This window comes from Gymnoscopelus braueri (genome assembly GCF_963280865.1).
Source record: "Gymnoscopelus braueri genome assembly, chromosome: 2".
NCBI lineage: Eukaryota > Metazoa > Chordata > Actinopteri > Myctophiformes > Myctophidae > Gymnoscopelus > Gymnoscopelus braueri.
Genome location: NC_137604.1, coordinates 17123215 through 17150384, shown reverse-complemented (window position 1 = coordinate 17150384; position 27170 = coordinate 17123215). Strand labels below are relative to the sequence as shown.

Here is a 27170-nt window from a genome sequence, read left to right as displayed (position 1 = left end):
TATTATTATTTTCATTATGGGACCAGGCTCTACAGAGCAGGGCTCCGTTTTGTTATTGGCATTATTTACGGGGCCAGGCTCTACAGAGCAGGGCTCCGTTTCGTTATTGGCATTATTATTCTTTTTACGGGGCCAGGCACTTCAGTGCCAAGGCTCCGTTTTGTTATTGGCATTATTCTTCCGATTCTTCTTCTTCTTCTGCCGTTTTTCGCAGTTCTGGCTGAACCGTGCATACGCTTTTTACGAAACTGTCATATGGTAGATGGTCATGAAAAACTATCAAGAAATAAATCTCACCCTCATTCGTCAAAGGGTGGCGCTATAGCACTCAATTGAAAATGCCAACTTTGGGCCTTGTACGAAAAAACCGAATAAAAAGACCTTGAAAAGAAAGAAAGAAAATGCCAACTTTGAACAGGTACAACTCATGCCCTGTTTGACCTAAAGCCATGAAACTTTGATACACACATGCGTCTACTCATGATGATCAACTTTCAAACTCTGACTTTTGACCTCTGACCTTTAGATCTCCCACCATTTTCAATTATATGAAAAACATTCATTGGCTAATAAAAGCTTAATTTCTTCACTTATGGAAAATCCGCCACTAACGTTTTGTCGGCACAGGTCCAAGTTCATGTGTAAAAAGTTTCGTGCAGATTACTCAAAAATCCCAGGAGGAGGTTTTAACTATTGCAGTTTTATGACAATTATTCATCTGGCTTATAAGACACTCACACAATGTACATACACCAAGATACACCACAGACAGAATACATAAACATTTTGATTGTCCAAGCTGTGGGTTACAGGTACATCGTCCTCCAACTCAACTGCCATGCTTTCTCTATGAATTTTCCTAAAACAAAAACGTCCTTATTGAACAGCCAACTTAACATTCAGACATCCAAAACAAATCTGGATTCTTATCCTGCATTTTTTCAAATAAAGAATTTCGTACATCATTGTACAGTGGACAGTGAAAAACAAAATGAACCTCATCCTCCACAACTCCCAGGTCACAAAGAACACACAATCGCTGCTCCTCGGGAATGCCAGTATATCTACCCACCTCAACTGCCAGAGGTAATGCACCAGATCTTAACTGGGCACAGAGAGACCTCTGTCCTCTCTTTAGATTGAATAATGTTCAGTGATATAATTCTCTTTATATTGAACATAATTTCTTAACTTTGCTTTTTTCCAAATGTCCACCCTCCATTGCTCCTGATGTAACATTGATAATTAATGTTTGACCGTATTTATGTTACAATGAAGGTTGTTCATAAAATATACATTTAAATCAGAAAGTGAAAATATTGAAGAGACCTCTCTTATCCATGGATGATTACATCTTCTATTCCAATTAAACATTTTCGTAAGCCTCTCTTCTGGCAGCTGGGTAAGGCGGCCACCGTCTAATCATTTCACATCTCTGCCTTGTGAGGCAGCTTTCCCAACCTGTATCACCTTCAATGGTAGACCCAAATTGGCCCGCTTGATTTCCTGAGCTAAATCATTTACATAAAGAGCAAACAGAGTGGGTGAGAGCACATCACCTTGCTTCACACCACATGGCGTGGGAAACCAGCCGGTTCTGAGGTTGTTTAACTGCAGGCAAGCGACTGGGGCTTTGTATAAAGCTTTTTTTTTTTATCAACAAAACAAACAAATGTGCTTTTACCCTCCTCTAATCTAGCTCTTACCACAGATGAAATAACAAAAATATGATCAATACAAGCCCTGTTTTTTCTAAAACCGTTCTGTTCATCCACCAACACATTATTTAACTCCAGATAATCAGTCTCTTATTTAAAACACTGGAGTACAGCTTATAAACTGTACTGAGCAAGCTAATGCCTCTATAATTTAGAGGGACTCCAGGGTCGGCCTTTGGAGATTTTGGAATGGGTATAATTATTGATTTGTCCCACACAGAAGGTGTGAAGCTAGTATTGAAACAAGTTTGACATAGTGTGTGTAATACAGACAACATATGAGGGGATTTAAGCACCTCATTGGGGAGTTCCTGCACCCACTGCCCTTTTTAATCTGGCTCTGTCTATAGACCATATTCACACGGCGGCCATATTGGAATTTAACATTGAAAGTGCTGCCACCCGGGGTGGCTACTTTCATTGACTTCATAGAAACATGGCCGCCGTGTGAATATGGTCTATAGCATCCTGAACCTCCTGTGTTGTTATATAATTATTTAGTGTATAATGTTGGTATGCTGTATGCTCATTGTACATCCCCTCCTCAAGTTCACGTTTTAATTTACACGTTTCTTTTAGAAATTGCTCATTGAAGAGAGGAAGGTTACAGCAAGCATACAGACCACTATAATCTTTCTCCCACTGTTTTAAAATCTGATTGGTTTAAAATGAGGATTCACCATTTTCCATTAGGATCTCCATTGGTATCAGCTTGCTCTTTTGGGGACCCAATGTATTTATTTCTCTCCAAAATAGCTGTGGATTATTAAACTGTGCTTGATCTAACTGTAAAGCTTGCCCTATCTTAAAATATCTCTTGAAAAACCTAAGCCTTCTATCAAAATTAAATAGTCATTTTTTAAATTCATCCTGAAGAATCCTCTTCCTCCCCTGATCTTTACATTTTAAAAACACTTTCTCAGCTGTGCGCAGGTTAAGCCATAACCCATTCAGTTCATTATTCCAATATGGTTGTTTGGTTCTATAAAACTTCTTAACATCATTATTTCTAATGACACAGTGTTTGTCTAATTCTTTATACAGAAGATTACAAAATCGTCCATAACACAAATCTATATTGTCCTGAGTTCTGCTACCATTTTGCAGCTGATTTATAACCTCAAGGAGAGCATTTTGGCACGTCTCAGAAGACAAAAAGTTTCCCGGGAGATGTCTAATCCATCTTTTTACACCCTGCTGCGCCTGCAAGTCTACAGTCCTCTGAGTATGAATTTCACATGCCTGAAAACGCACACAGAGCACCGAATGATCAGGCAGTCTGCTGCGCTCATCCAACAGTTTAACAGCATCATATCCAATTTTTTCTACAAGCTCAGAGGGAGTGTAAACACAACATTCGCGGCATGTGTTTAAATCAGCATGTGGGGTCACATTATAGTCTACCACAGTTTCCCGCGTAGAAATAGACGTGAAGTTATCATTTTCTGGGTTTAACCTTCCATTAAGCACACAACATTTAGAATCTTTCAGAAATTCAATGAAGGTTTGCCCATGTTTATTTACACCTGTGTCCAATGCAGTCCTAGGAGGAATATCATCTTCATCAACATAATCTTTCAGATCTGCAATTTGACTATTCAAATCACCACAGATATAAGTAGCGTCTACATTAGCTGTGTATATCAATGTCAATAAATGATTAAAGAAAAGATCTGCGTTCCGTCCCCAAGTTGAGGTTTCAGGGGATAAATAACAACAGACACTACTAAGGTTACCATATCTCTAGCTCAATGAGAAGAAAGGCAGCCTTTGAGTCCAGAGGTCACTGGTTCAATCCCTGTCCCCTACGATGTTTTGAGGTGATCTTGATTTGGCATTCGTAGGTTTACGCGTAGTATTTCTCGAGGTCAGGGGTAGGCATAGTTTTATTGAGGTTAGAGTTAGTGAGGGTTTAAAATGCTCATTTGTTAATTGCATGGTCTTCTTTCTCTCAAGTTCAGTCTTCTGTGTTTCTATGGCTTATTGTGCATATTACTTATCATTGCTTCTTTCTTTTTTCTTTCTGCATTCCCTGGCCCCGCTTATCGCTGCTTGCAGCTATATTTTTTATTTTTTATTTTTATTTTTCCCCAAAAATATTAAAAATAAATGAAAAAAGTAATTGAAAAAACACGGTCTCCTGCAAACTTTGGAAGCCAATTTTATCCAATCAGGATGGAATATGAATAGATATATGTGTAGAGATACTGTGTACCGATTTGCGGGATTTTTGGACAAAATCTGTAGGAGTACTGTCAAAAAATGTGTTTTGCACAAATTGGTCTGCTGGTGGCGCTATAAAAGGACCATGTGAAAAATTTGGGGGCAGAGGTTCTGCTCTGGCATCCAGGGAGTGTGTGTGCACAGTTTCGCTGCGATTAAGCCAACGGTGCCAGAGATTAGCTGTTCACACACAGACGGACGGACAGACAACCTGAATGTTGTCTGTGCATGGCATCAAGTCGGTCGGATTGGCGGTTGTCCAGAACCGCCGATACGTCTGGTTGTCCAGACCACTATGCTCATATATGGGCATGCCCGTATGTCCCATATATGGGCATGCCTCGTGCATCGCAAAGGACTCGAGGGAGTGAGGTGCCCGGTGTCAAGTCGACACTCTGTGTCAACGCTGCATGTAACACTCACATGAGGAGGGGCGGGGGGAGTGATATGAACGAGCCATGTGCGAGCCATCAGGTAAATCTGTCTGTGCCCCTTTTACCTATGAAGATCCTAGTGTCATAACAGTAGTACGGACGTCATAGACTAGCCTCTAAGTACTATGTTAATGGATACCACACTGGGTTCTCTAACCAAGGGTACAACCTACAAGTAGCTTACTCTGACAACAAGTAGGCCTACAATGTGCATGCTTTTGTCCAGGTCGGATAATACAACCTACAGAGCCACACTGTTAAAGCTACTGCTGTGTGCATGTGTGCACTTCTTTGGTGGATGTCTACCCCTGAGGATGTCCTGTCTCACACTTCTGCCAGAAATGGTTTCTCTATGTTGGTTTTGTAACCACACACCATCAGCTTGTATTTCCTAGTAACCTATGAAAACCACACACACGCACGCACGCACGCACGCACGCACGCACGCACGCACGCACGCACGCACGCACGCACGCACGCACGCACGCACGCACGCACACACACACACACACACACACACACACACACACACACACACACACACACACACACACACACACACACACACACACACACACACACCACTGAGAACTTCCTGTTTAGATAAGGACATGCACGTTCCTGAAAGTTCCTGAAATGGAACATACATACGTTCAAGTGGCAGGTTTCAGAGTTCTTCTACGTGGAAACACGCGTAAAGGACCTCTGCAAATGTAAATTATTTAACAGTTTTGTTTAGGAGCTTGGAGCTTGACAAGAGTATTATTTATTTAAGTCTTTTATAGTCTATTTTTTTCTTTATAAATTTAGAGTAGCCAATTTACCCCCCCCCCCTCCCTCCCCCGACCGCCGTTTGAAAGGTTTACTTTTAGTTTACTAACTATGGTAATTAAGCTCGCACAAATGCACGATCAGTCTATCAAGGAAGAACTATCCCATCACCGAGATATGGCACTCAGAAGAGTGAGATCGGCCAATACACACACATTATAGGCTTGGTAACTCAAAGGGCAACATAGACAAGATACTGAGGTTAGCCACTTGTATCCATTTCACTGGGTGGGCCAGTGCTCAAAACGGGTGGGCCTTGGCCCACGTGGCCTACTCCTGGCCCTGCCATTGTTACTCCTGAAGGAGCCAACAAAATAAATATCCGCACTCACTTAAAATAATTTTAAGAGTCTTTAATGTTCCGCAGTAGCAGTCAGGATAAACGGACGGTTTACCGCATCCGTAAAGGTCACGAATTGTTGTCAAAAATCACTTACAGTCAACTAAAATATGGGTTAACACTATTAACAATATAAGCACTATAATAATGATGATGGTTAAAGTTAAGAAGAAGCAAGATAAATGATCATTTGGTTGGAAGCATTGAGGTTTATGAGTAGTTCCTCCACGTTCACTGAAACAGATGTAGTCTTAAAGGTAATGAAAAGCAAAACCATTTTAGATAATACATTCACAATAAATCTCTACTAAGAGAATACCAGCACTCACGGAACAGTCCTTTTATGGCACTTTTATTTGTATATATTAAGTAGGCATGGTATGCTGCAGAGCAGACAGCAACGTACGCGTTTCGGCGTCAAGCCTTAATCAGCATTATTTGCTGCGGGCAACGGAAGTGTCCCATTTATAGTGTCCGTACGTAGCAGGTAAGACAACTTCACCTGTCCATGTAGAGAACAACTTCCAACCAACTTGTACAAAATGCGCAATCATAATACAAATTCATAAACAGGCTAAACAGCTAATTCCATTATACACATCAGAGTCTTTGAATACATATAAGTACATCTAATCTGAGTCTGTTCCAATATAGGAGTCCAAGTCGTAAAGCATAAATTCACTATATACCAAATACAACTAGAAAAAGTGCTCCTCGGAGCACAGGTCTCCGCCAGGTCAGGTACGTTATTGTGGCCTCCTGGTGGCGCTATAATAGGCCAATGTGAAAAGGGTGCCATTTATTCTTAGGTCTTTCACGGCAATCAGACACTGCATTCATGATTTGAGGCATTTTGTTCCAAAAATGTGTTTTGCTAAATTAGACCTGCTGGTGGCGCTATAACAGGCCAATGTGAAAAGGGTGGCATTTCTTCCTCGGCCTAGTGGGAATGTGCGTGTGAAAATTCACGGAAATCGCAAGCTGCGTGCATAGTTTGAGGCTTTTTGTTCAAAACGGACCAATCCTGCAAACTTTGGAAGCCAACCATAGGCAATGAGGATGGAATATGGGAAATCGGACAGATTTGTGTTGATCACATGACTATAGAGATACTGTGTACCGATTTGCATGACGTTTGGATAAAATCTGTAGGAGTAATGTAAAAAAAAAGCTATAACAAGCCCATGTGAAAAAATTGGGGCACAGGTTCTGAATTGGCATCCAGGGAGTGTGTGTGCACAGTTTCGGAGCGACCGGGCCAACGGTGCCAGAGATTAGCTGCTAACACACAGACAGGACGGACGGACGGACGGACGGACGGACGGACGGACAGGGGCGAAAACATACTCTCTCGCCATGCCTTTCGGCCTGGCGGAGACAATAATGCACAATCGACTGAGTCCTCACAAAGGGGGGTACGGTACCCATATATACACTTAGCAAGACAGAAAAAAATAAAGAAGAGCTTAAAGGGCCATTTCACCCCTGGAAGAAGTTTTCGGTCTTTTAATGAAGTTTAGGAGTCAAGAAACAAGATCCTGGGTTTTTTTTGTGAATAATCTGTGTTTTTAGATATCTAGTAATCTTCGCAATATTCGTGACGTTATTTGCATCATGAGAGATTGGTCTCATTCCTTTCCGCACTACATGTCTCGGCGTGTCTCAGTCAGACCATCTCAAAAGACAGCCCCAATGGGGTGTCCGTAACACTTTGTTCAACCTTCTTTCGCCACTCGGCCACTCCCATTAGCTGCGGCCAGCGGCCCTTGCAGAGTGAGGCATTACTTTACCTGAGTTATCTTCTGATAGTTGTACTTGAATGTTGACATGAAATAATAATCCTGTGTAGTGTTTCATAAGCGCAAGCTTGAAAAAAAAAAATACAGCGTGGAGTAGCAGCGCTGGTAAACAAACACCGTCACGAAAGGCTAGGATCATAATACCAAGGATGTGACAGTGATGTCAATACTATGCGACACGGAAGTGAAACTGCATGAAGATACTTATATGTCCCAGTGATATGACATCACTAACGAATCCTTGGACATAATATGTAACTAGATGAACGTTTGCGAGGACAGCCAGTGTTGCCAGATATTGTGAGAGAAATAAGCAGCCAGGTCTATGAAAACAAGCCCAAAAGAAAAATAACTATGCCAAGAGCACTTTACCTAGACATGGGATATTATATATTTGAAAATTGCTGATCTACAAGCTCACAACGCTTCGCAACCCATTGTGAGCTTGTAGATCTGCTATTTACAAAAAAATCTTGAGGGGGAAAAAGTCCAAAATGTGGATTTTTTGCAAAATATTTTTATTTGCTTTTCAAAATGTGGAATATTTTTGACACATATTTGTTAGGGGCTCCCTGCCACAAATTATAATTTCAGATGGGGGTCTGTGGAAAAATACATGAACATGTTTGAGAACCACTGGTTTAAACAGCAATCAAAACATTTGGAAACAAGCCCAAATATCAACTACATTTTAGAAAGAAGCCGCTTATAATAAGCAGACATGGCGACACTGGCATGCTGTTTGGATGTTATTGTTGGAGATCACACCCACATGGAACCTCCCCTGCCACAAGGCACCAAAGCATTCTGGGAGTTGAAGTTATAGGCAGTGATACGCTGTGGTCCCCCCTGTGGTCCCCCCTGTGGTCACCCCTGGAACTTCTTCCAGGGGTGAAATGCTCCTTTAAGGTAAATGTGGTCGTACTACATGTGTCTATCCCTTATCCAGTCCTTGTGTTATAAGAGGTAAAACAAATATTACTTCCACTAACTAGTATTACAATGACAAGAATATAAATAAAACATTGCAAGTTGTAATGAACAATATAATGTGCAAATGTAGCTACAATCAGGCTCACTCTTTTGATAGGAAGACACCTATCAGGTTAAGACACATACCAAAACTAGAAAACATAATATTAGGCCTTTTGAGTGTTTAACTATTAGCATACCATGCCTACTTAATGGATAAATACAAGTGCCTTAAAAGGACTGTTCCGTGAGTGCTGGTATTCTCTTACAGAGATTTATTGTAAAGTTACTTTTCCAGACCGTGCACCCGGTAAGAAAGTTTAGTATTGTTGAAACGAGTTGGAGTCGTGCTCACACCCTTGATTTAAAGATAATACATTCAGCCCAATTTAACCCACCTCGCCATTTTGGCCATGGGTAATCTGTCCTTCTCCAGGCCGGCAAATACAACTGCGCTTCATGCTTCCCCAAAATAGGGCCGTCAGTCCTTTACAAAAAGGACAAACTCTAACATTGACACCTGAACACCTGAACACCTGAACACCTGAACACCTGAATTATTATTTCAAAGGATGAAAAAATGTAATACATGAATTAAAATATCTGGTATTATGACTCACAAATCTTTTTAAAAAACATGTAAATAAAGTTTTTAATATAGTGAAATTCAACTTATTAACTTACATTTCATGAATGCTATGAATGCCATAATTCTGATGATCAACGAGACTATAATGATCCCAGACACAATCTATTTACGCTGGTACTGTCAGAGGCAGGTGATACCATAGACTGTATCAAATGGCAAACAAACAAGCTATCTTGCTGCTGAAAGATGCTGACTGTGCCGTGCCGCACATCTGTTCATATTCACCAACAATCCTGACTGCAATCTGATCTTTTCTTGTTTTTCCATGTACCATTTACACTGACCAGTTGACTCTTACATGTTACCATTCTTTGTGCCAGTATAAATTTTTTCAAACATTTTATGTATATCTGATAATGCAAAATAAATGTATATTGTGTCTTGTATACTGTTTTGCATAAGAACTTTGTAACAAGTATTGTATTGCAGAGAATGTTTGAAATGTCAAATTATACTAAAATCTAATGACAAATATATCTAACATAGTTTAATAAATATGTTCATACAGTCTGCATTTGTTCATCTTCTCAAATATGTAACCTTTATTAGTCCTGGCATGGCATTACTTCTGATTAATTTGATGTCTTTTCAGCCATATTTCAAACAGTGCTTAAATTGGTGAATAATTAATCAGAGCATTAGAACATCCTGCCTTAAAGGTTTTCATTGTCCCACAGATTCAAGTAATAATTAACTTCAAGTTCTGACCTGCGTAGGTACAGTACATCTACTCCTTCTCTGCCCTACTTCATCATACAAGAGTGCCGCACAAAATTAGCAAAAATAGCTGATCTACGAGCTCACAACGCATCACACCGCAACACATTGTGACTTTGTACATCTGCTATTTTCACTATGTTGTACTGTACAAGTAGGCCTACAAGTGAAAGTGGTTAAGTCTATCTGTGAGGTTTATAAACATTTAACCAATGACAATGTATAACAAGAGCTTGGGACTAAATAATAACTACATTGGATTCATTGGAATACAGGTTATTTAATTTATTTTCTATTTTCTATCTACGATATATAGTATAGGTTAACAATAATGAATATTTTGCTAAGACCAGGACAAATACTATGCAAGTCTAATATAGAATAAGACTGTGTCTAACAAGTCAACTTGATATCATACAGGTTATGTAACAAGAAAGTTAAGAATAAACGGTAATTTACCTATGAAAAAGACCAAAATCGTCAGTTTTGGTATCAACATCGTAGTCCGGTATATTCTCTGTAGACTTAAATTGATGACGGTCCTCAAACATTCTAATCACAAAAACCATCATGTGTCCGTTAAGAGTTTTGAACACACCCACCACATTTACAATCGGTATGTCTGGGGTCGGGTTGCGGGCGCAGCTGTTCCAGCAGAGAGCGCAGAGGAAACAAGACTGCAAGGACTTAATTGAACGACCTGTTAAAAAAAGGATTATCCTTATCCTTATCCTCCAGACTACCCTTTTCCCAGACAACTTCATCCTGAGGTGTTCCAAAGGCCAGCGTGGGGATATTATTCCCCCATCTGGTCCTTGGTCTGCCCCGGGGCCTCCTCCCAGTGTGATGTGCCCAGAGGACCTCCCTAGGGAGATGCTCAGGAAGCATCCGTACTAGATGCCCGAACCAGCTGAGCTGGCACTTTCGTGAAGGAGCTGCAGCATACTCTGAGTCTCTCCAGAGTGACAGCACTTCTCACCCTATCTCTAAGGGGAAGAGTAGGAACAAAGATTTACCCATATATCGAGAGCTTTGTCTATCTGGCTCAGCTCTCTTTTCGTCACAACAGTGCGTTACAGCGTGACTGCAATACCGCTCCTGCTGCTCCAATTCTCCAGCTGATCTCGTACTCTGTCCTAACCTCACTTGTGAACAAGACCCAGAGATACTTGAACTCCTTCACTTGGGGCAAAACCACATTATATGCTTCAAAGAGAGGTTTGTTGAAAAGCATAGAACAATCCAGAACAATGTTTCTCTCTCTCTGGGTCTGATCAATGAAACACAGTTTGATCTTGTGAAAGGCTCATTTCAAGGGTGGAATATGAATTCAATCAGAAATGTAAAATGCAAGTCACCTTCAAAAGAATCCAAGACACACTGTAGTGTTTGTGCAAAATTAAAATACATAAAATATATAAATAAAACAAAATATATAATACTTTCTTACCACAAAGTAAAAAAAAAATCTATAAAGAATCAGCATGCACCTGTTTACAACTTTAACAGTCACCCACCTCTTCATCTGGGAAAAACTGTGTAATAATATCTATGACTCCTATATTTTATCCCTGGTTGGTGGTACTGGTGATCATACATCCTAGTGACATCCTCTGTATGCAGTGACTGTTTACACAGGCCCCACGTGCTGTTACCATGTTTACACAGACCTGGAGCCAGGATCTGAATGTGTATTATATGTGTTTACACTGTTGCTACAGTGATGTTTGTCCAAGAGGGGGGGGGGGGGGTTGATTAATACCAACGGTCCCAAAATCTGCTACGCATAAAAAACATTAGTAAGAAATTATTGAAAATTGCAGTTTTATGTCAGAAATTGTCCCAACTTCCCTTTTCGTCCATCCAATTTCCCACCATTTACACTGTTTATAAAAACTGTATTTTAGTCAACATTTACTGTATGCCTAAATGTATTTACTGTAATTGAATGTACCTCTCAGAACCTCACTGATCATGATAGTGGGGTGATTTTCCACGTGCATAACTTTTTATTGACACTTCATCATTTGAGGAATTATTAATAGTATGTAATAATAGTCACAAATATATGACTGCAATACTACTGTTCAATGTAAAGTAATGTAGTAACTCAAATTCTCACTCACACTAAGAAAAGGTGGTCTGGCTCAGTGGCAGTCGACCACAATGCAAAACAGGAACTGACAAGTTTCACTGTTGGGTTTGGCAAAATGTCACGTACCTGCCCACACACACACACAGTTAAGGGATGCAAAAGACTGTTGAAGAAAAATAAGTGCCTGCTTGATTTGTGCTTGTGGGCTGTCAGGGCCCCTCGGCTGCAGCCCTGTGAGCCTGTGGTTACAGCATGGGGGTGGGCTGGAATGTGCAGTACCTTTAGTACTTCTTCTTTCTTTCACATGAACATAATGCAGTGGAAATACAATGCTAAAAACCCCCTCAGGGTTGAATGACATGCAGTAGTTTGAGACAGCACCTGCTGCAAAAGAAGATAACATGTACTGATAATAACTGTTAAAAATATGATCATAGACAGATTACATATCAGAGTTGTTGTGTAACCTGGCAACATATTCTCACTTTCAAGTAGTACTATTGTGATGGCTTGGAGCAACATCCGGGCATCCCCTCACATGAAACCTTGACAGATGGTCAAATACGTTCCAACTCGTCACCTGTTTGCTGGCACGGTGTGAGAATGCATTGAACTTGGCAGATAGCTTGGTCCTATGTAATGTAATGTGCAGTCTGTACATACTAACTCAATATTAATAACAATACTTATACTATTACTAATACTAACTAACTGGCTGGTTTCAGAAACTGTCCAAAGGAAATGTAATTGCCTATACGCCAGACAACATCAAGACAAATTATAGATGCTAAAATCGGTCTGGGCTGTATAGGCAAATATATACCTGAATTACAATTCAAGCTTGTTTGCATAAAGTTCAGTGATGCCAACGGAACAGAGCAACCCTTAATGTCTATGCTGTGCATAAACTGTTATGGCTGTGGTAAGATATACTGTACATATTTGGGAGTCAAAAGGGAGGCATGAATGACCTTTTAGAACCTCTGGTGCTGGTGCTGTCCATGGTGCTGATATTTGCTAACGACAGAGGTAGGTTGCTAACCCGGCCTGTTGAGGCATAGTGAGAGTCTAGAGCTAGAGGATGGTTGTGTTATAGCATCCCGTAGCATACAGTAGCATTTAGCTACCATTTAGTTGGCTTATTCTGTAATATATCTCTTTCTTTCTTTTGTTTTCCTAAATACTTCCAGTTCCATCTATTCATCTTCATCCGTGTATCAGGAGTCGGGTTCCACCAGTGAATCCCAGACTTCCCTTTCCCGGGCCAAATTAACTACTTCATACTAAGGCCAGTGTGGAGATATACAGTAATCCCCCCATCTGATCCCATGGTGTGCCCCATGGCCTCCTCCCAATGGGACGTATTTTCCTAAATTAATGTTTTGTGCACTTCAGGGAATGTCAATCAATCTGGTGTTTGTTTATACATTTTAACAATGGCTTTTATCTGTTTTTTTGGCAAATACTCTATGTTAGCCAAGTCAGTCACCAGAGATCTGGGGTCTCATACTGTACAAAATATAAATTATATAAGCTGATGGTTTCATTCCAACTTACACCTCCAACAATTCATACACAAAAGTGTCCGCAGGAGCACTTATGTCAGTGTCAATGTGCTGACAATGTGGGCAGAAAAAAGGTTGAGGAAAGTATTACAGTAGCACTAAACTAAGCAAACTGCATTTTAACGTCAGTGACAGATCATACACTTTTATTCATAGTGTGTTCATGTATTTGAGAATTTACAGACAGTGGTTGGGGCCTCAAATAGTTAATATTTCTTGTCATGTATTCAAATTCGAGAAATTGCCTATTGGACACTTTTGTGTGTCAAATGTTTTACAAGTACTGTAGGTATGATTGATTGAATAAATACGGATACAATAAAGTGACAAAAACGGGTGAGGACGCCACCATACTGTACCTGTTTGCCCACCAAATTACAAAGTCTGCCCCTGTGCTCCTTTTCAAGTTGTTCTGTCATACTGCTGCATGATAGTGTTTCATGCTCCAGGGGTAAGACTCAGTAGACAGATGTCCTGTCCTTGACAACCTGAATAAACAGGGAAACACTGACATATTCATGTTAGTTTGTAATGTTTTTTCACTTATTTTGATCTAAAGAGGTGACTTTACACACTTTAATACTGTATAACCACCAGTCTCATGAAGGGAAATCGCCATCTAGTGATCAAAGTGGGAATCAACTTTTATTTAACCACCCGTATCATCATATATGATGATATGGGTGGTTTAAGTGGTTAAAACATCGCTTTAAGGATTACAATGAATTCGAAGGTCAGTCTCTTCAAAAGAGCTGTGGACTTCCGTAAACTATTTAAAATAAAGGTAAAAACTTCAGACGATGACTCTTTGCATCCTTTTTCTACATCTGGTTGATATAAGTGAGTATTTTTGTATTTTCACTTTTGTGTGTGTGTTTCATTGGGTGTGGTGAACACCATTTAACATTTCTTTCACACTGATGAAGGCTGGACAGCCAAAACGTTTGTCATCTTGTCAATGCAGTATGAGGCATATAGAAAAATACAAAATATGGACTTTTATTTATGGAGTGTGACCCTCCATGGTTTGATTTATTTAATAGTTTTTCGGAACTCACCAGAGTGGTCAGAGCACAGTGGCAGAGTTAAATTTCATGGTATAAAACCTGAAAATCTGTATGACGTTTAGACCATTATGTTTATGATCATTGAAGACACAATCTTTTGAATGTTCTGTATTTGAACCACATTTTATCCTCCAGCCTGTGATCCAGCTGTTATTCAACCTGTAGTCCTACATCAGGACAGTGGAGTCATTACAGCCAAGGTTGGAGAGTCAGTGACTTTGAAATGCTTCTACCAAGAGAATGCTGAGATGCTTCTCTTGTGGTACCAGCAAGCTTTGGGAAATAAACCTCAACTTGTATCAACTGCCATGAAGCATATCCACATACCAATGTTTTACAATGAGTTCAAGAATTTGAATTTCTCTGGAAAAAATGAAGGGGGAATAAGCCGTCTCACAATCAACGACCTTCGCCTGTCAGATTCAGCTACGTATTTCTGTGCGATGACAGATGTCGCTGCGGTTACATTCGCTCAAGGAGTCTTCCTTAATGACCAGGGTACCCATTCCAACACTCAAGACATTACACAGCAGCCAGTAACAGAGTCTGTCCAGATAGGAAACTGTGTGACTCTGAACTGTACAGTATACACTGACACCTGTGATGGAGAACACCCCACAGTCTACTGGTTCAGAAATGGCAAATCACAGCTTGGAATGGTTTATTCCCATGTTGGACAGTGCAAAGAGCGTTCCAAAGCGCAATCCACCAATCACAGCTGTGTCTATCACCTCCCTATGGAGAATGTGACCGTGGCTGATGCTGGAACAAGAGTGGAGATTGTGGGTAGGTGATTATCAACATGATATAAGATCTTGAATGTCTATAGTGCAAATGTTAACGCACACCAATGACTGTGGTGAGGTGCTGACTACAGGAAACAAACTTTAAAAAGGTTACATAGAAGTTCATATCATTCTGATGAAGACCAGCAGGCCAAAACCTGAATGAATTACTTCATATGGAGCCATAGTGTGTGACACTTTTTTCTTCTTTTTAACATCCTGAATGACTGAACAACCTTACTGCTTGAATACGTCATTGCATATAAATAAACAATGGGGTGTTCCATCTAAACAGACGTGACCACAGTGTCTCTACTGTTGGTGTATGGACTGGGTGCAGCATTGGCAGTTCCTTGATCTCAATCTTTGTCTTATCTTACATCCTTTACAACATGGACAGGAAAAGATGCCCTGAGGGCAGAGGTAGGTGGCATTCAACAAATCAAGTGAAATCTTCACATCAAATTTATTTTGATCAGTTATATTGTATCTTTTATATCCAGAGAATACTTCTCATCCAAGAAATTCTGCAGCCTGTGATTCTGAGGTGAGTATTATCTTCATATTCAACCACAGACACCCAAATGTAACCCTATACAGCATCACAAGATTGGAAAATTAAAATGTTCACTCTAATCACAGTCGTGCACACATTTCCTTTGATCTCACATTACGTCCTGTTATCTGTCTCATCAGGGCCGAGATGCTGACAACCTCCATTACGCTGCTCTGAGTGTGAACAATAACGGCAGACTAAGAAGACAAAGGGACAGTGAAGATGTTTGTGTCTACTCTGGAGTTAGACAATAGAACTAATCAGAGTGGAAATGTATTCTCACCTGTCCCTGTTAAGTTTTGTTATTAGTCTTAACAGTTTAGACTTCATTCCATATAAGCTGCATTGCAGCCCCAAAAGCCAAAGGACCTGAATTGGAAGAACATCTTTCAATTCATAATGGCCAATGTACAATATGATGCAATAAATGTCTCAATATGACAAATGGCATCAAAAGTGATCAAGAAAATCAATCAAAGAACAAGATTTTTGGGCAGGATTTCCTCTTTTGTCAACAAAAGTGCTTACAAGACTCTAGCTGACGCACTCATTCAATGCCATTTTGATTATGCTTGCTAAAAACTAAGCTTCAGACCTCTCACATGAACAAACTGATATGACTACTTCTCGACCTTTAGCCCATGACCCACCTAATTCAAACACACTTTTCTAGTTTGGGATGGCTCAGGATGAAAGACCCTGGGCCAGGGTTATTAAGCAAATATCATTGGGATTGGTATTTAAAATAGTCAAAGAGACATTGCCCTCAGTGCCCTCAATACACTCATACATATCGAACTACTTCTCCAAAGTGAGACACCCACAGCCACAACACATGATCTGGTACTACCCAAATTTAGAACAAACATGGGAAAGTTCTAATTCTACTGCTCTGCCACCAAAATGTGGAATGCCCTGAAACCATCTACTTAAAGATGTGTATCACTTCTTTTTTCTTTAAAAATTGGCCTGAAAAAACACCTATCAGGAGACCAAAAGGGGAGGTAAATGTCATTTTCCCATCTCTTTTGTACAGATAGTTTTTGTATTTGTTGATGACATGAATTATTGTGTTAATTTTGTATGCTATGTTGATGAATTGAATACATACTGTAGGACCACAATGGAAACAGGACCTTTTTGTTATCCTTTTAGCTTTAATGTCTTACTGTACCACATGCTGTTTAAATTTCGGAATATTTTTGATTGAATCAATCAATCAAAAATACATTATTAGAATGTGTTGTGTTCACAGTGATCGGGTATGTTCTGAGTCACTGACTGTGGGCAAAAGTCACAGGGGAGCTATAGTCATTATCCCTCACAGTCACAGCATGGTCAGGAAGACTCTCAAGTAAATACTCTGATCATAATGTTGATGCAGTTTGCAACTTTCAACCTCAAGACTGACTGTAGCTGAAAGCTTCTGTTCTTACTGTGTGCTCACATTAGTTTGAGTTTCCATGACGACACTGAGGACAGGAAGTCAGGCCTGCAGCTTCAGCGTAGGGGAGACAATCTGATAATATGTACTTACTGTGAGTTGTGGGTTGATACTTCATGTTGAATTTTCATACTGAAACAAACATTGGAACACTGAAACAAATCATTGATCGTGTACTCTACACATCACATAGGCCTCAGTAACTGGTGCAGTAATAATTATTATGTTAGACACTGTACAATATCTATCCAAACAAAAAGCTGTTACTGTATTGAGTGAATGCATCCTTCTGACCTTTAAAAACTAAAAATTGTACACAAAAATGTATTGTACACTCCCAAGCTTTATTGTCCCACACCCAAAAACAAACTTTAATTTCATTTTATAGTACAGTTTGTGCTCAAGGCTCTGGAGGTTCTAGGTCAAATACAAAGTGCAGCGGAAACCTGTTTTGTTTTGGTGTGTAGACAGCTCACTGTGGGCGGCCGCCGGCCGGTCATGACATACGGTATATATATATATATAGGTATAGATAGGAACAAACAAGACACACATCAATTGGTGTCTGTCTTTGAACCAGGCAGTCCAAATGCAAACAAATGCAAACAAATATGTGTGAATTTCTTAATAATTATCCATATGATGAGTTCATAATTGAGTTGTTGTCATCCATGGTGTCTATGGACTACTATCATCTAAACTACAATACACTGCTATGGATGAATGGATGAACAACCCACAACAAATGTGGGTGAAGGATGTGATTTGCGCACATTTATTGATCGAGAAAAATGACAGTGAATAAACCCATCAGTGAATCATAATCACGGTTAATCATCTAGAGTAAGCACTAAGCAGTGTGGAAGGAACATTTTACTCCATGTTTTGACGTTTCACTACAGAGTAAATGATGACCTCTCTGTCTCTTTGTCTCCTGGTTGAGTTGTGGTTGAAGCTCAGAGCTGCATACTGCAACCTGTCAGCTGCTTCATCCTGCAGGGGAGTGGAGGGACACGTGTTATTCTCCAGTGTTAACACAAGGGGGAGTTGGGGATAAGTCACAAGATAACATACATGAGAAGACTTTAATTTGTCTATTCAGTCAGATATTCTGAAGACCAGAGCAGATAATGTTTGGTTCATAATGTTTCTTTCTTTTCATTATGTTGTTCCGTTATTTTTAGAGACACACACACGCAGGCACAATGTATCTGTTATGTAACTTTAAGTGCTGTCTCTTTGAGAATTTCCACCAAACAAATATCGTAGATCTATTCAAAATGAGCTTGACTGGATTACAACAGCCAGTGAAATAAGTGCAAGATTCAATATTCAAGAGATTGAAGAGGGTAGCATTTTTCAATACAGGTACAAGCATTTAAATGTTGTGCCATGTTCCAGGAATGTTGAACAACAATACAATATAACAACAACATTAGAATAATTATAATACTGAATATAAAAAATATATAAAGATTTAATAGTACAGGCAAGATAGTCCAGAAACTCTTTAGCTGCAATGGGGAGTGTGCATAATGTGGGGGAGAATGTTAACTAGATACAGTAATGTGCAATAAAAGATAAACACATACTGTATGCATATATACTGTGTACAGTATATATACACTTACATAATAGATTCATAGATTTTATTTATTGATTGCTTTCTTTCTTCTTACTGTGATTTACAATTATAGATTTGTTTTATTTGCTTTTAACCTGAATGTTGAGTTATCTGACCCCCTCGCCCTCAAGAGGCCTTCTCTCTTGCCATGCCACAGTTGAATTTTTGTTCTTAATATTCTGCCTGGTTAAATAAAGGAAAAAAACCTCTAGGATGAGTTATAAAGTAATCCAAATGACTAATAGATTCTTACCTTCTTTCCGTCTTTATTATCACAGCAAGGTTTGCTGTGATGATAACAACAGCAACCAATAACAGCAACCAACAATATGATGATCCTATCCAGCTGTCTTCATCTGTGAGTGATGAACATTTGAAATCAACATTAGCTAAAACATTTGTTGATAAAAGACATGTTGTTTATGAACAGTGGTGGAACTGTCCTTACTTGTAAGATTGTTGTCACTGCAGAGTGTTGTGATGTTAAGTGACAGTGTGTTGTTATTAGCAGGGTTGGCAGCCACACAGCTGTAAGAGGAGTTCAATTCCTCCATATCTACAGTGAGAGGAAGAGAGGGAACAGTGCTGGTCTGGTTCAGTATCTTCTCTCCTTTGTACCAGTAGAGAACTGTCTCAACGTCCTTCTCTATAAAACACACCAAGCTGCAGCTCTCACTGCTCACATCAAAGACGTTCACAGCAGGCATCGGTGCAGGATCTGAGGACACATTTAGTGGACAATCAAGACATGGAATTACGTATTTGTATTTGGAAACCCTAAACCACACTTTCAATGAGCCAGAATTAGGCTTAGTTGTTTTTGGCAGGCTGTTACAAAGTTGTCTTACCATAAACAGTGAGATGATATAATGTTTTAACTTTTGTAGTTTTATCTTCTAATTTATAAATCCCTGAATCATTTCTTTGCAGTCCTGTGATTGTAAACAGTCCAGAGTCTTTTTTCCAGTGAAGTTTGTCTCTGAAATGTTTCTCCGTGATCGTGCTTTTCCTTTCCACCACCACAGCAATAATTGAATTATTTAAATATAGAGCTCCATCCTGCATTATTGGGGCACGTAGTGTGATGGATCCTCCAACAGTTAGGTTCTCCTTCTTCACCACCGTCATATAAGATGTGTTCATCACTGTAAACATGAGGTGATATGACTGTCAGAGCAAGATTAATACAACAGTGACACACATGCAATATTACAAGAGATCAAAGTGACAATTAAATGGGACACCACCAAATTTAACAAGTCAAGTGTCCCTTTCAATATATGAATAATGATCATTTGTGAATGTGAAGAACCCGCTTTTTTGTAATTTTCTGGCAGCAGGTCTGTCTTGCAAAACTGTATGAGTAAAAATACAGACACTAAGCCGTGACAGACACTATTTCCTTTCTCACACTCTAGAAGCATCAGAGACCATGGGTAAAGCAGACTGCTACATACCCCCCCCCCCCCAGCAACACACCGGCCTCTACCCCTGTCTACACTGTGTAGCTTGTAAAAACTCCAAGAAAATGAACACATTTAAAAGTGCAGTCACCAACAAACAATACACCACCAGACAATGTGTTAATTGTAGTTCTTCCAATGTAGTCTACATGATTTCCTGCAAATGTAACCTCCAGTATGTAAGCAAAACATCCAGACCAGTCCGCACACGCATTATAGAACACATGAGTGCCATCAGACGCAAAGACATTAAATCTCCTATTGCCAGACACTTTATGGAAGCCGGTCACTCCATAGCAGATCTGTCATTTATTGTGATTGAACAATATAAGAAATCCAGAAGAGGTGGTGATTAAGACACCAAACTCCTTCAAACTGAATCCAAATGGATTTTCCATTTACAGTCTGTTAACCCGAGTGCCGGGTGGCATGACTGAAGACCTCTCCCTCCAGTGCTACCTATAGGAACCCTGTATTGAATATCCTATGTAGGCCATACTATGATGTAAAGTTTTTTCAAAAGATCTTGCAAAAATGGTTTAAAAAAAATGCTAACATGATGTAAATTGGTCTGTAAAATGAAACACGATTTCAAATGTAATACTGTGTAACCTTAGGTTTTTTATGTAATGTTATGTCCACGCCCCACCATTGCCATGGTGATGACCTTGAGCAGTGATCCTCAGCACCTGAGCTGATTTAGAGCCCTATCCACAAGTTTCCTAGGGCGTTGTGGGCATCACTTCCTGTCGATTTGATCCCTGATACCTGATCAAATCGACAGGAAGTGATGCCCACAACGCCCTATCGGAAACTTGAGGATAAAAGCAACTTGTTTGTCTGTGATCCACTCATATAGCACCCGGGACCAAAACGTTGGCTAATTTTATTCACCCTTCACTATGAGCACAGAGCACTTTATGAGCATATAAAAATAGAATACATTTTATTTTCTTAAGTCTTTTTCTGCAGACCATATCTTCAGTCTCATATCAGGCATCACTGCTGTTTATTTTCATCAATGCCCAATGTGCCTTGACATTATTTGTCTCGAACATTTCGTTATGTCTGGCAAAGTGTGTGCTAGCTTTATCCATTCATTAATTACCATCTTGTTGTGTTTGTTGTAGCTTGCTATATTTATCTGTAATGACACAGATGACATGCTACAGTGTTGTTTAGTTTCTGACCACGGTGCCCGGTGTGCAACAGCAATGAGCGACGGCATTGTACAGAGGTGGATTATGACCACAGCCAACCTTTCTTAAAAACTTCAGTTTTTAGAATTAAAATTACACAGTATATGATCAATATAGATTACACTCAAAGGTGATGGGGACAGTTGGCAGGAGGCCCGGTAGTGTCTGGGGGTACGGGGGGCTTTCACGTAGGAAGCGGCCATGTGCCCGAAGTGCACTTTTCTTTTGTTTTAACAATTCACAAGTTTTTCCCCTTTGAATTCAGACACATTCATAATTATCTGTTAATGTGACAGATACGGGTCACATTAACAGATAATTGTGTCCTCATAGAAGTTTTGAGTTTGTGAAAACATCCATAATCCCTAAAATCAGTGGAAGTGAATCACTAGAGCATTTTCAAATAGCTAAATATTGTACTCTTGCTTGACCTGTGCTGCACCCCTGCTGTTGCTGGGTGACGATCTAGTGTATTTGGGCCTTATGCTAAAAAAGATAAACTATTTTGATAGAGCTTACCCCATAAATAACTAAAGAATATCAGGAAGTCTTAAGTGGAAGTGAAGCATATTCACATCTTTATATATTGGCTTGTTGTATATAACATGACATGCTGCCAAAAACACAGGTACAATACATGGTTCCTGTTTTCACCACTGAGGCATGGGTAAAACAGGAACCTTGATGATTGTGTTGGTTGCCTTGTCTTGCAGTTAATTGCTCAAACTTATAAATGCACCAAATAAAGTGATGAATAATCATACAATGCCTTAGTGTCATTTTCACACACACACACACACACACACACACACGCACACACACGCGCGCACACGCACACACGCACACACACACACGCACGCACGCACGCACGCACGCACGCACGCACGCACACACACACACACACACACACACACACACACACACACACTCACACACACACCACTGAGAACTTCCTGTTTAGATACCGTACATACAAGTTCATGAAATGGAACATAACAGAAAGCCACATACCGGTAGATTCAAGTGGCAGGTTTCATGAACAGAAAGGTCGGTAGCACTTGCGATGCATCCTATGTGTATAATGCATCATGAACATACTTATACAGCATTATAATCTTCTCATAACCCTTTATAATCAGATTTATAAGAGCTCATAAATACTCATAATGCTTTATTACCATAACCATAACACATTATAAGGCATTTTATAATGACTTATAAGTATCAAGTGTTATAATACTTCATAATTGCTGCCAAACTGGTAACAATTGCTATGCATCCCAAATTATTTCTCATAGTTATAATCCATTATAATCAATTAATAATGCTTTATTATCACTGTTATAATGTGTCATAATTATTATAATGCATTATTATAATGAATTATAATACGATTATAAGTTATTATAAGCGGTCATTTGTTACTTTATGATCATTTGATGAGGCTTTATTATCATGTTTATAATGCCTTATTATCACTTATAAGGAATTATACTGTGATTATAAGTTATTATAAAGTGAACATCTGTAACATTATGATCATTTTATAAGATGTTATTATTACATTTTTATCGCCTTTAAATCACTGTAATAATGCATTTCAATTACTGTTATAATGCATTACACTATGATCATAAGTTATTATAAGTGGCCATTTGTTACTTTAAGATCATTTAATAATGCTGTATTATAATGTCTAAAATGCCTTATACTCACTGTCATAACACATTTTAATTACTGTTATAATGCCTTATTATCACTTATAATGCATTATAACTGTGATTATAATGCATTATAGCAGAGCATTATCAATTGATTATAATGGATTATAACTATGATAATTAATTTTGGTTTGCATAGCAAGTTTTACAAAGTGGGGAGCAATTATGAAGTATTATAATACTTGATATTATAAGTCATTATAACATGTTGTATAATATGTTGTTATGAATATGTATAACTGTAATCATCACGTGTTATAAGCATAATACAATCCATTTATACTTGAACTTATAAGTCATTATACAGTAATAAGCTTTATAATGTGTCATGGTTATGGTTATAAAGCATTATGATTATTTATAAGCTCTTATAAATGTGATTAAAACGGATTATGATCAGCATTACAATGCCTTATAAGTATGTGTATAATGCGTTATACACATGGGATGCATAGCAAGTGCTACCGAAAGGGGTTCTACGTGGAAACACTCGTAGAAGACCACTACAAACGTAAATTATTTAATTTAAATGTATTTATTATGTCTCTATTTTTTTCTGATTTTCTGATTTAGAGTAGCCAATTCTGGAATCTAGCCAATGGAAATGTTACCGCATCCGAAAAGGTCACGCATTGTTGTCAAAAATCACTTCTATTCAACTAAAATATGGGTTAACACTATTAACAATATAAACACTATAATAATGATGACGGTTAAAGTTAAGAAGAAGCAAGATAAACAATGTGAAAAGGGTGCCATTTCTTCTTAGGGCTTTCACGGCAATCGGACACTGCATTCATGATTTGAGGCATCTTGTTCCAAAAATTTGTTATGCTGAATTAGACCTGCTGGTGGCGCTATAACAGGCCAATGTGAAAAGGGTGGCATTTCTTCCTCCGGCCTAATGGGAATGTGCGTGTGAAATTTCACGGAAATGGCAAGCTGCGTTCATGATTTGAGGCATTTTGTTCAAAACGGACCAATCCTGCAAACTTTGGAAGCCAACCTTAGCCAATGAGGATGGAATGTGGAAAATCTAACAGATTCGTGTTGATCACATGAATATAGAGATACTGTGTACCGATTTGCATGACGTTTGGATAAAATCTGTAGGAGTACAGAGGAGTACAAAAAATGGGTTTTGCACAAATCGGCCTCCTGGTGGCGCTATAACAGGCCCATGTGAAAAATCTGCACAGATCTGTCCAGTTTTCCATATTCCATCCTAATTGGCTAAGCTTGGCTTCCAACGTTTTCAGGATTGGTTCGTTTTGAACATAATGCCTCAAATCATGAATTCACGATTTTCGTGAAATTTTGCACGCACATTCCCACTAGGCAGAAGAATAAATGCCACTGAAAAATTTTCTAATCATCCTTATGGTGGCGCTATAAAACGCAGATTTGCGTTTTTACCTATAACTGCACCGATCTGCGTGAAACTTTGCAGCACACTCCCTAGAGGCCAAGGAAAAACCTTTGCCCTGCATTTTTCACATCTGCCTTTTAGAGCCCCACCAGGAGGCTGACTTTTGTAAAACAATTTCTTTGCTATTACTCCTTCAGATTCTGCCCACAAATCACTCAAATAGGTACACAGCATCTCTATAGTCATGTGATCAAGACGGATATGTCCGATATTTCATATTCCATCCTAATTGGCTAACATTGGCTTCCAAAGTTTACAGGATAGGTCAGTTTTGAACAAAATGCCTCAAATCATGAACGCAGCGTGCGATTTGCGTGAAATTTTGCACGTACATTCCCACAAGGCCGAGGAAGAAATGCCACCCTTTTCACATTGGCCTGTTATAGTGCCACCATGAGGCCACAATAACCTATCTGACCTGGCGGAGACCTGTGCTGAGGAGCACTTGTTATAGTTCCACATATGTTATTCAAGGCAGTACAGTATGCAGTTAGTTTAAGTTTGGATGGATCACTGTTTACTTTAACATATCATTGCTGTCAAGCAATGTTTTTTCTTAAATGAATGCCCAACTTCATCATACAAGAGTGTCACACTAAAGTAGCGAAAATAGCTGATCTACAAACTCAACGCATCACATCGCAACACATTGTGACCTTGTAGATCTGCTATTTTCACTAGTTTGTACAAGTACTGTACAAGTAGGTCGCCTACAAGTTAAAGTGGTTAAGTCTGTCTCTGAGTTTAAAAAATATTTAACCAATGAAAATGTATACAAGAGCTTGTGACTAAATAATAACTACATTGGATTCATTGGAATTTTTTAAATAATGGTTTTGGAGATATGTAGTACAGTAGGTTAACAATAATGAATATTATTGTAGCGAAAATAGCTGATCTACAAACTCAACGCATCACATCGCAACACATTGTGACCTTGTAGATCTGCTATTTTCACTAGTTTGTACAAGTACTGTACAAGTAGGTCGCCTACAAGTTAAAGTGGTTAAGTCTGTCTCTGAGTTTAAAAAATATTTAACCAATGAAAATGTATACAAGAGCTTGTGACTAAATAATAGCTACATTGGATTCATTGGATTTTTTTAAATAATGGTTTTGGAGATATGTAGTACAGTAGGTTAACAATAATGAATATTTTGCTAAGACCAGGACAAATACTATCCAAGTCTAATAAAGAATAAGATTGTGTCTAATAAGTCAACTTGATAGCATACAGGTTATGTAACAGGAAAGTTAATAATAAACAGTAATTTACCAATGAAAAAGACCAAAATCGTCAGGTTTGGTGTCAACATCGTAGTCCGGTATATTTTCTCTGTAGACTTAAATTGCATGATGAAAGTCCTCACACATTCTAACCAACTAACCACAAAAACCCATGTCTATCTATACACCATCATGTGTCCGTTGAGTTTTTAGAACACACCCACATTTACAACCGTTATGCAGTGTGAATCTATCTCTCGTGGGACGCTATTGTAAAGACTGCACGCGCAAGTCACTTAACACCTACACTACAGGTCACAAAATGGACATTTGATATGCATCTAGGCTTTCCTTTGTTAATTCACCTGGGGTGACACCCGGCAGTCGGCAGCCTTTGTAAGGCGTTCCAAGGCCAGCGTGGGTATATAATCCCCCCATCTGGTCCTTGGTCTGCCCCGGGGCCTCCTCCCAGTGTAATATGCCCACTGCCTGATATGACCCCCCTTCATCTCCATTCATGCATAACCAATTCATCTTCCTGACAGGTTCATCTCTTTCTTTTTCAAATTAAGAATGTTAAACGATGTTTGGTTTGAAGGTGTGGTCTGTACCAGTGAACCCATATATCGAGAGCTTTGTCTTCTGGCTCAGCTCTCTTATCATCACAAAAATGCGGTACAGCCTGCTGCTCCAATTCTCCAGCTGATCTCCCACTCCGTCCTAACCTCACTCGTGAACAAGACCTAGAGATACTCGAACTCCTTCAGTTTGGGCAAAACCTCATCATATGCTTCAAAGAGAGGTTTATTGAAAAGCAAAGAACAATCCAGAACAATGTTTCTTTCTCTCTGAGTCTGATCCATCAAACACAATTTCTGTTTGATCTTGTGATCAATTTCATGGGTGGAATATGAATTAAATCAGAAATGTAAAATACAAGTCACCTTCAAAAGAATCCAAGACACACTGTACTGCGCAACATTTAAATACCTTTATTTTACATGGCAATAAAGTATTTAAAATGACACATTGCAACAACCTACAATCCCTTAATCAGGGTTGTCGCCAGCAGTAACATCCACACCTACAGTATTGTGTTAAAACATTTAATAAAATAAAATATATAATACTGTCTTACCACAAAATAATAGTTTTCTTTATATAATCGGCATGCACCTGTTTGCAACTTTGACAGTCACCCACATCTTCATCTGGGAAAAACTGTAATAATATGACTCCTTTATTTTATCCCTGGTTGGTGGAACTGGTGATCATCCTAGTGCCATTCTCTATGTTTACACAGGCCCCACAT

The 27170-nt window shown here is 39.1% G+C and overlaps 2 protein-coding genes across 3 annotated transcripts in view; both read right to left on the bottom strand.

The window, feature by feature from the left end:
* Positions 1-27170, bottom strand: part of LOC308100171 (SLAM family member 5-like) — a 49257-nt gene that overhangs the window by 8267 nt on the left and 13820 nt on the right. The window contains exon 1 of one of the 2 annotated variants that reach the window (XM_080449115.1): positions 10143-10253. The exons of the other annotated variant lie outside the window; for it this stretch is intronic. Within the exon in view, the coding sequence (XP_080305241.1) occupies positions 10143-10182 (40 nt within the window). The 5' untranslated portion in view covers positions 10183-10253. Of the gene's footprint in view, positions 1-10142; positions 10254-27170 lie in introns of those variants that run through there. 2 annotated transcript variants of the gene reach the window in all.
* Positions 17553-26110, bottom strand: LOC308100195 (SLAM family member 5-like). Its single transcript, XM_080449148.1, has 5 exons — positions 25908-26110; positions 19668-19964; positions 19268-19537; positions 19073-19175; positions 17553-18188 (listed from the first exon to the last, which is right to left on the bottom strand). The coding sequence occupies exons 1-5, from the start codon at positions 25984-25986 to the stop codon at positions 18152-18154; spliced, it is 786 nt and encodes a 261-aa protein (XP_080305274.1). The 5' UTR covers positions 25987-26110; the 3' UTR covers positions 17553-18151.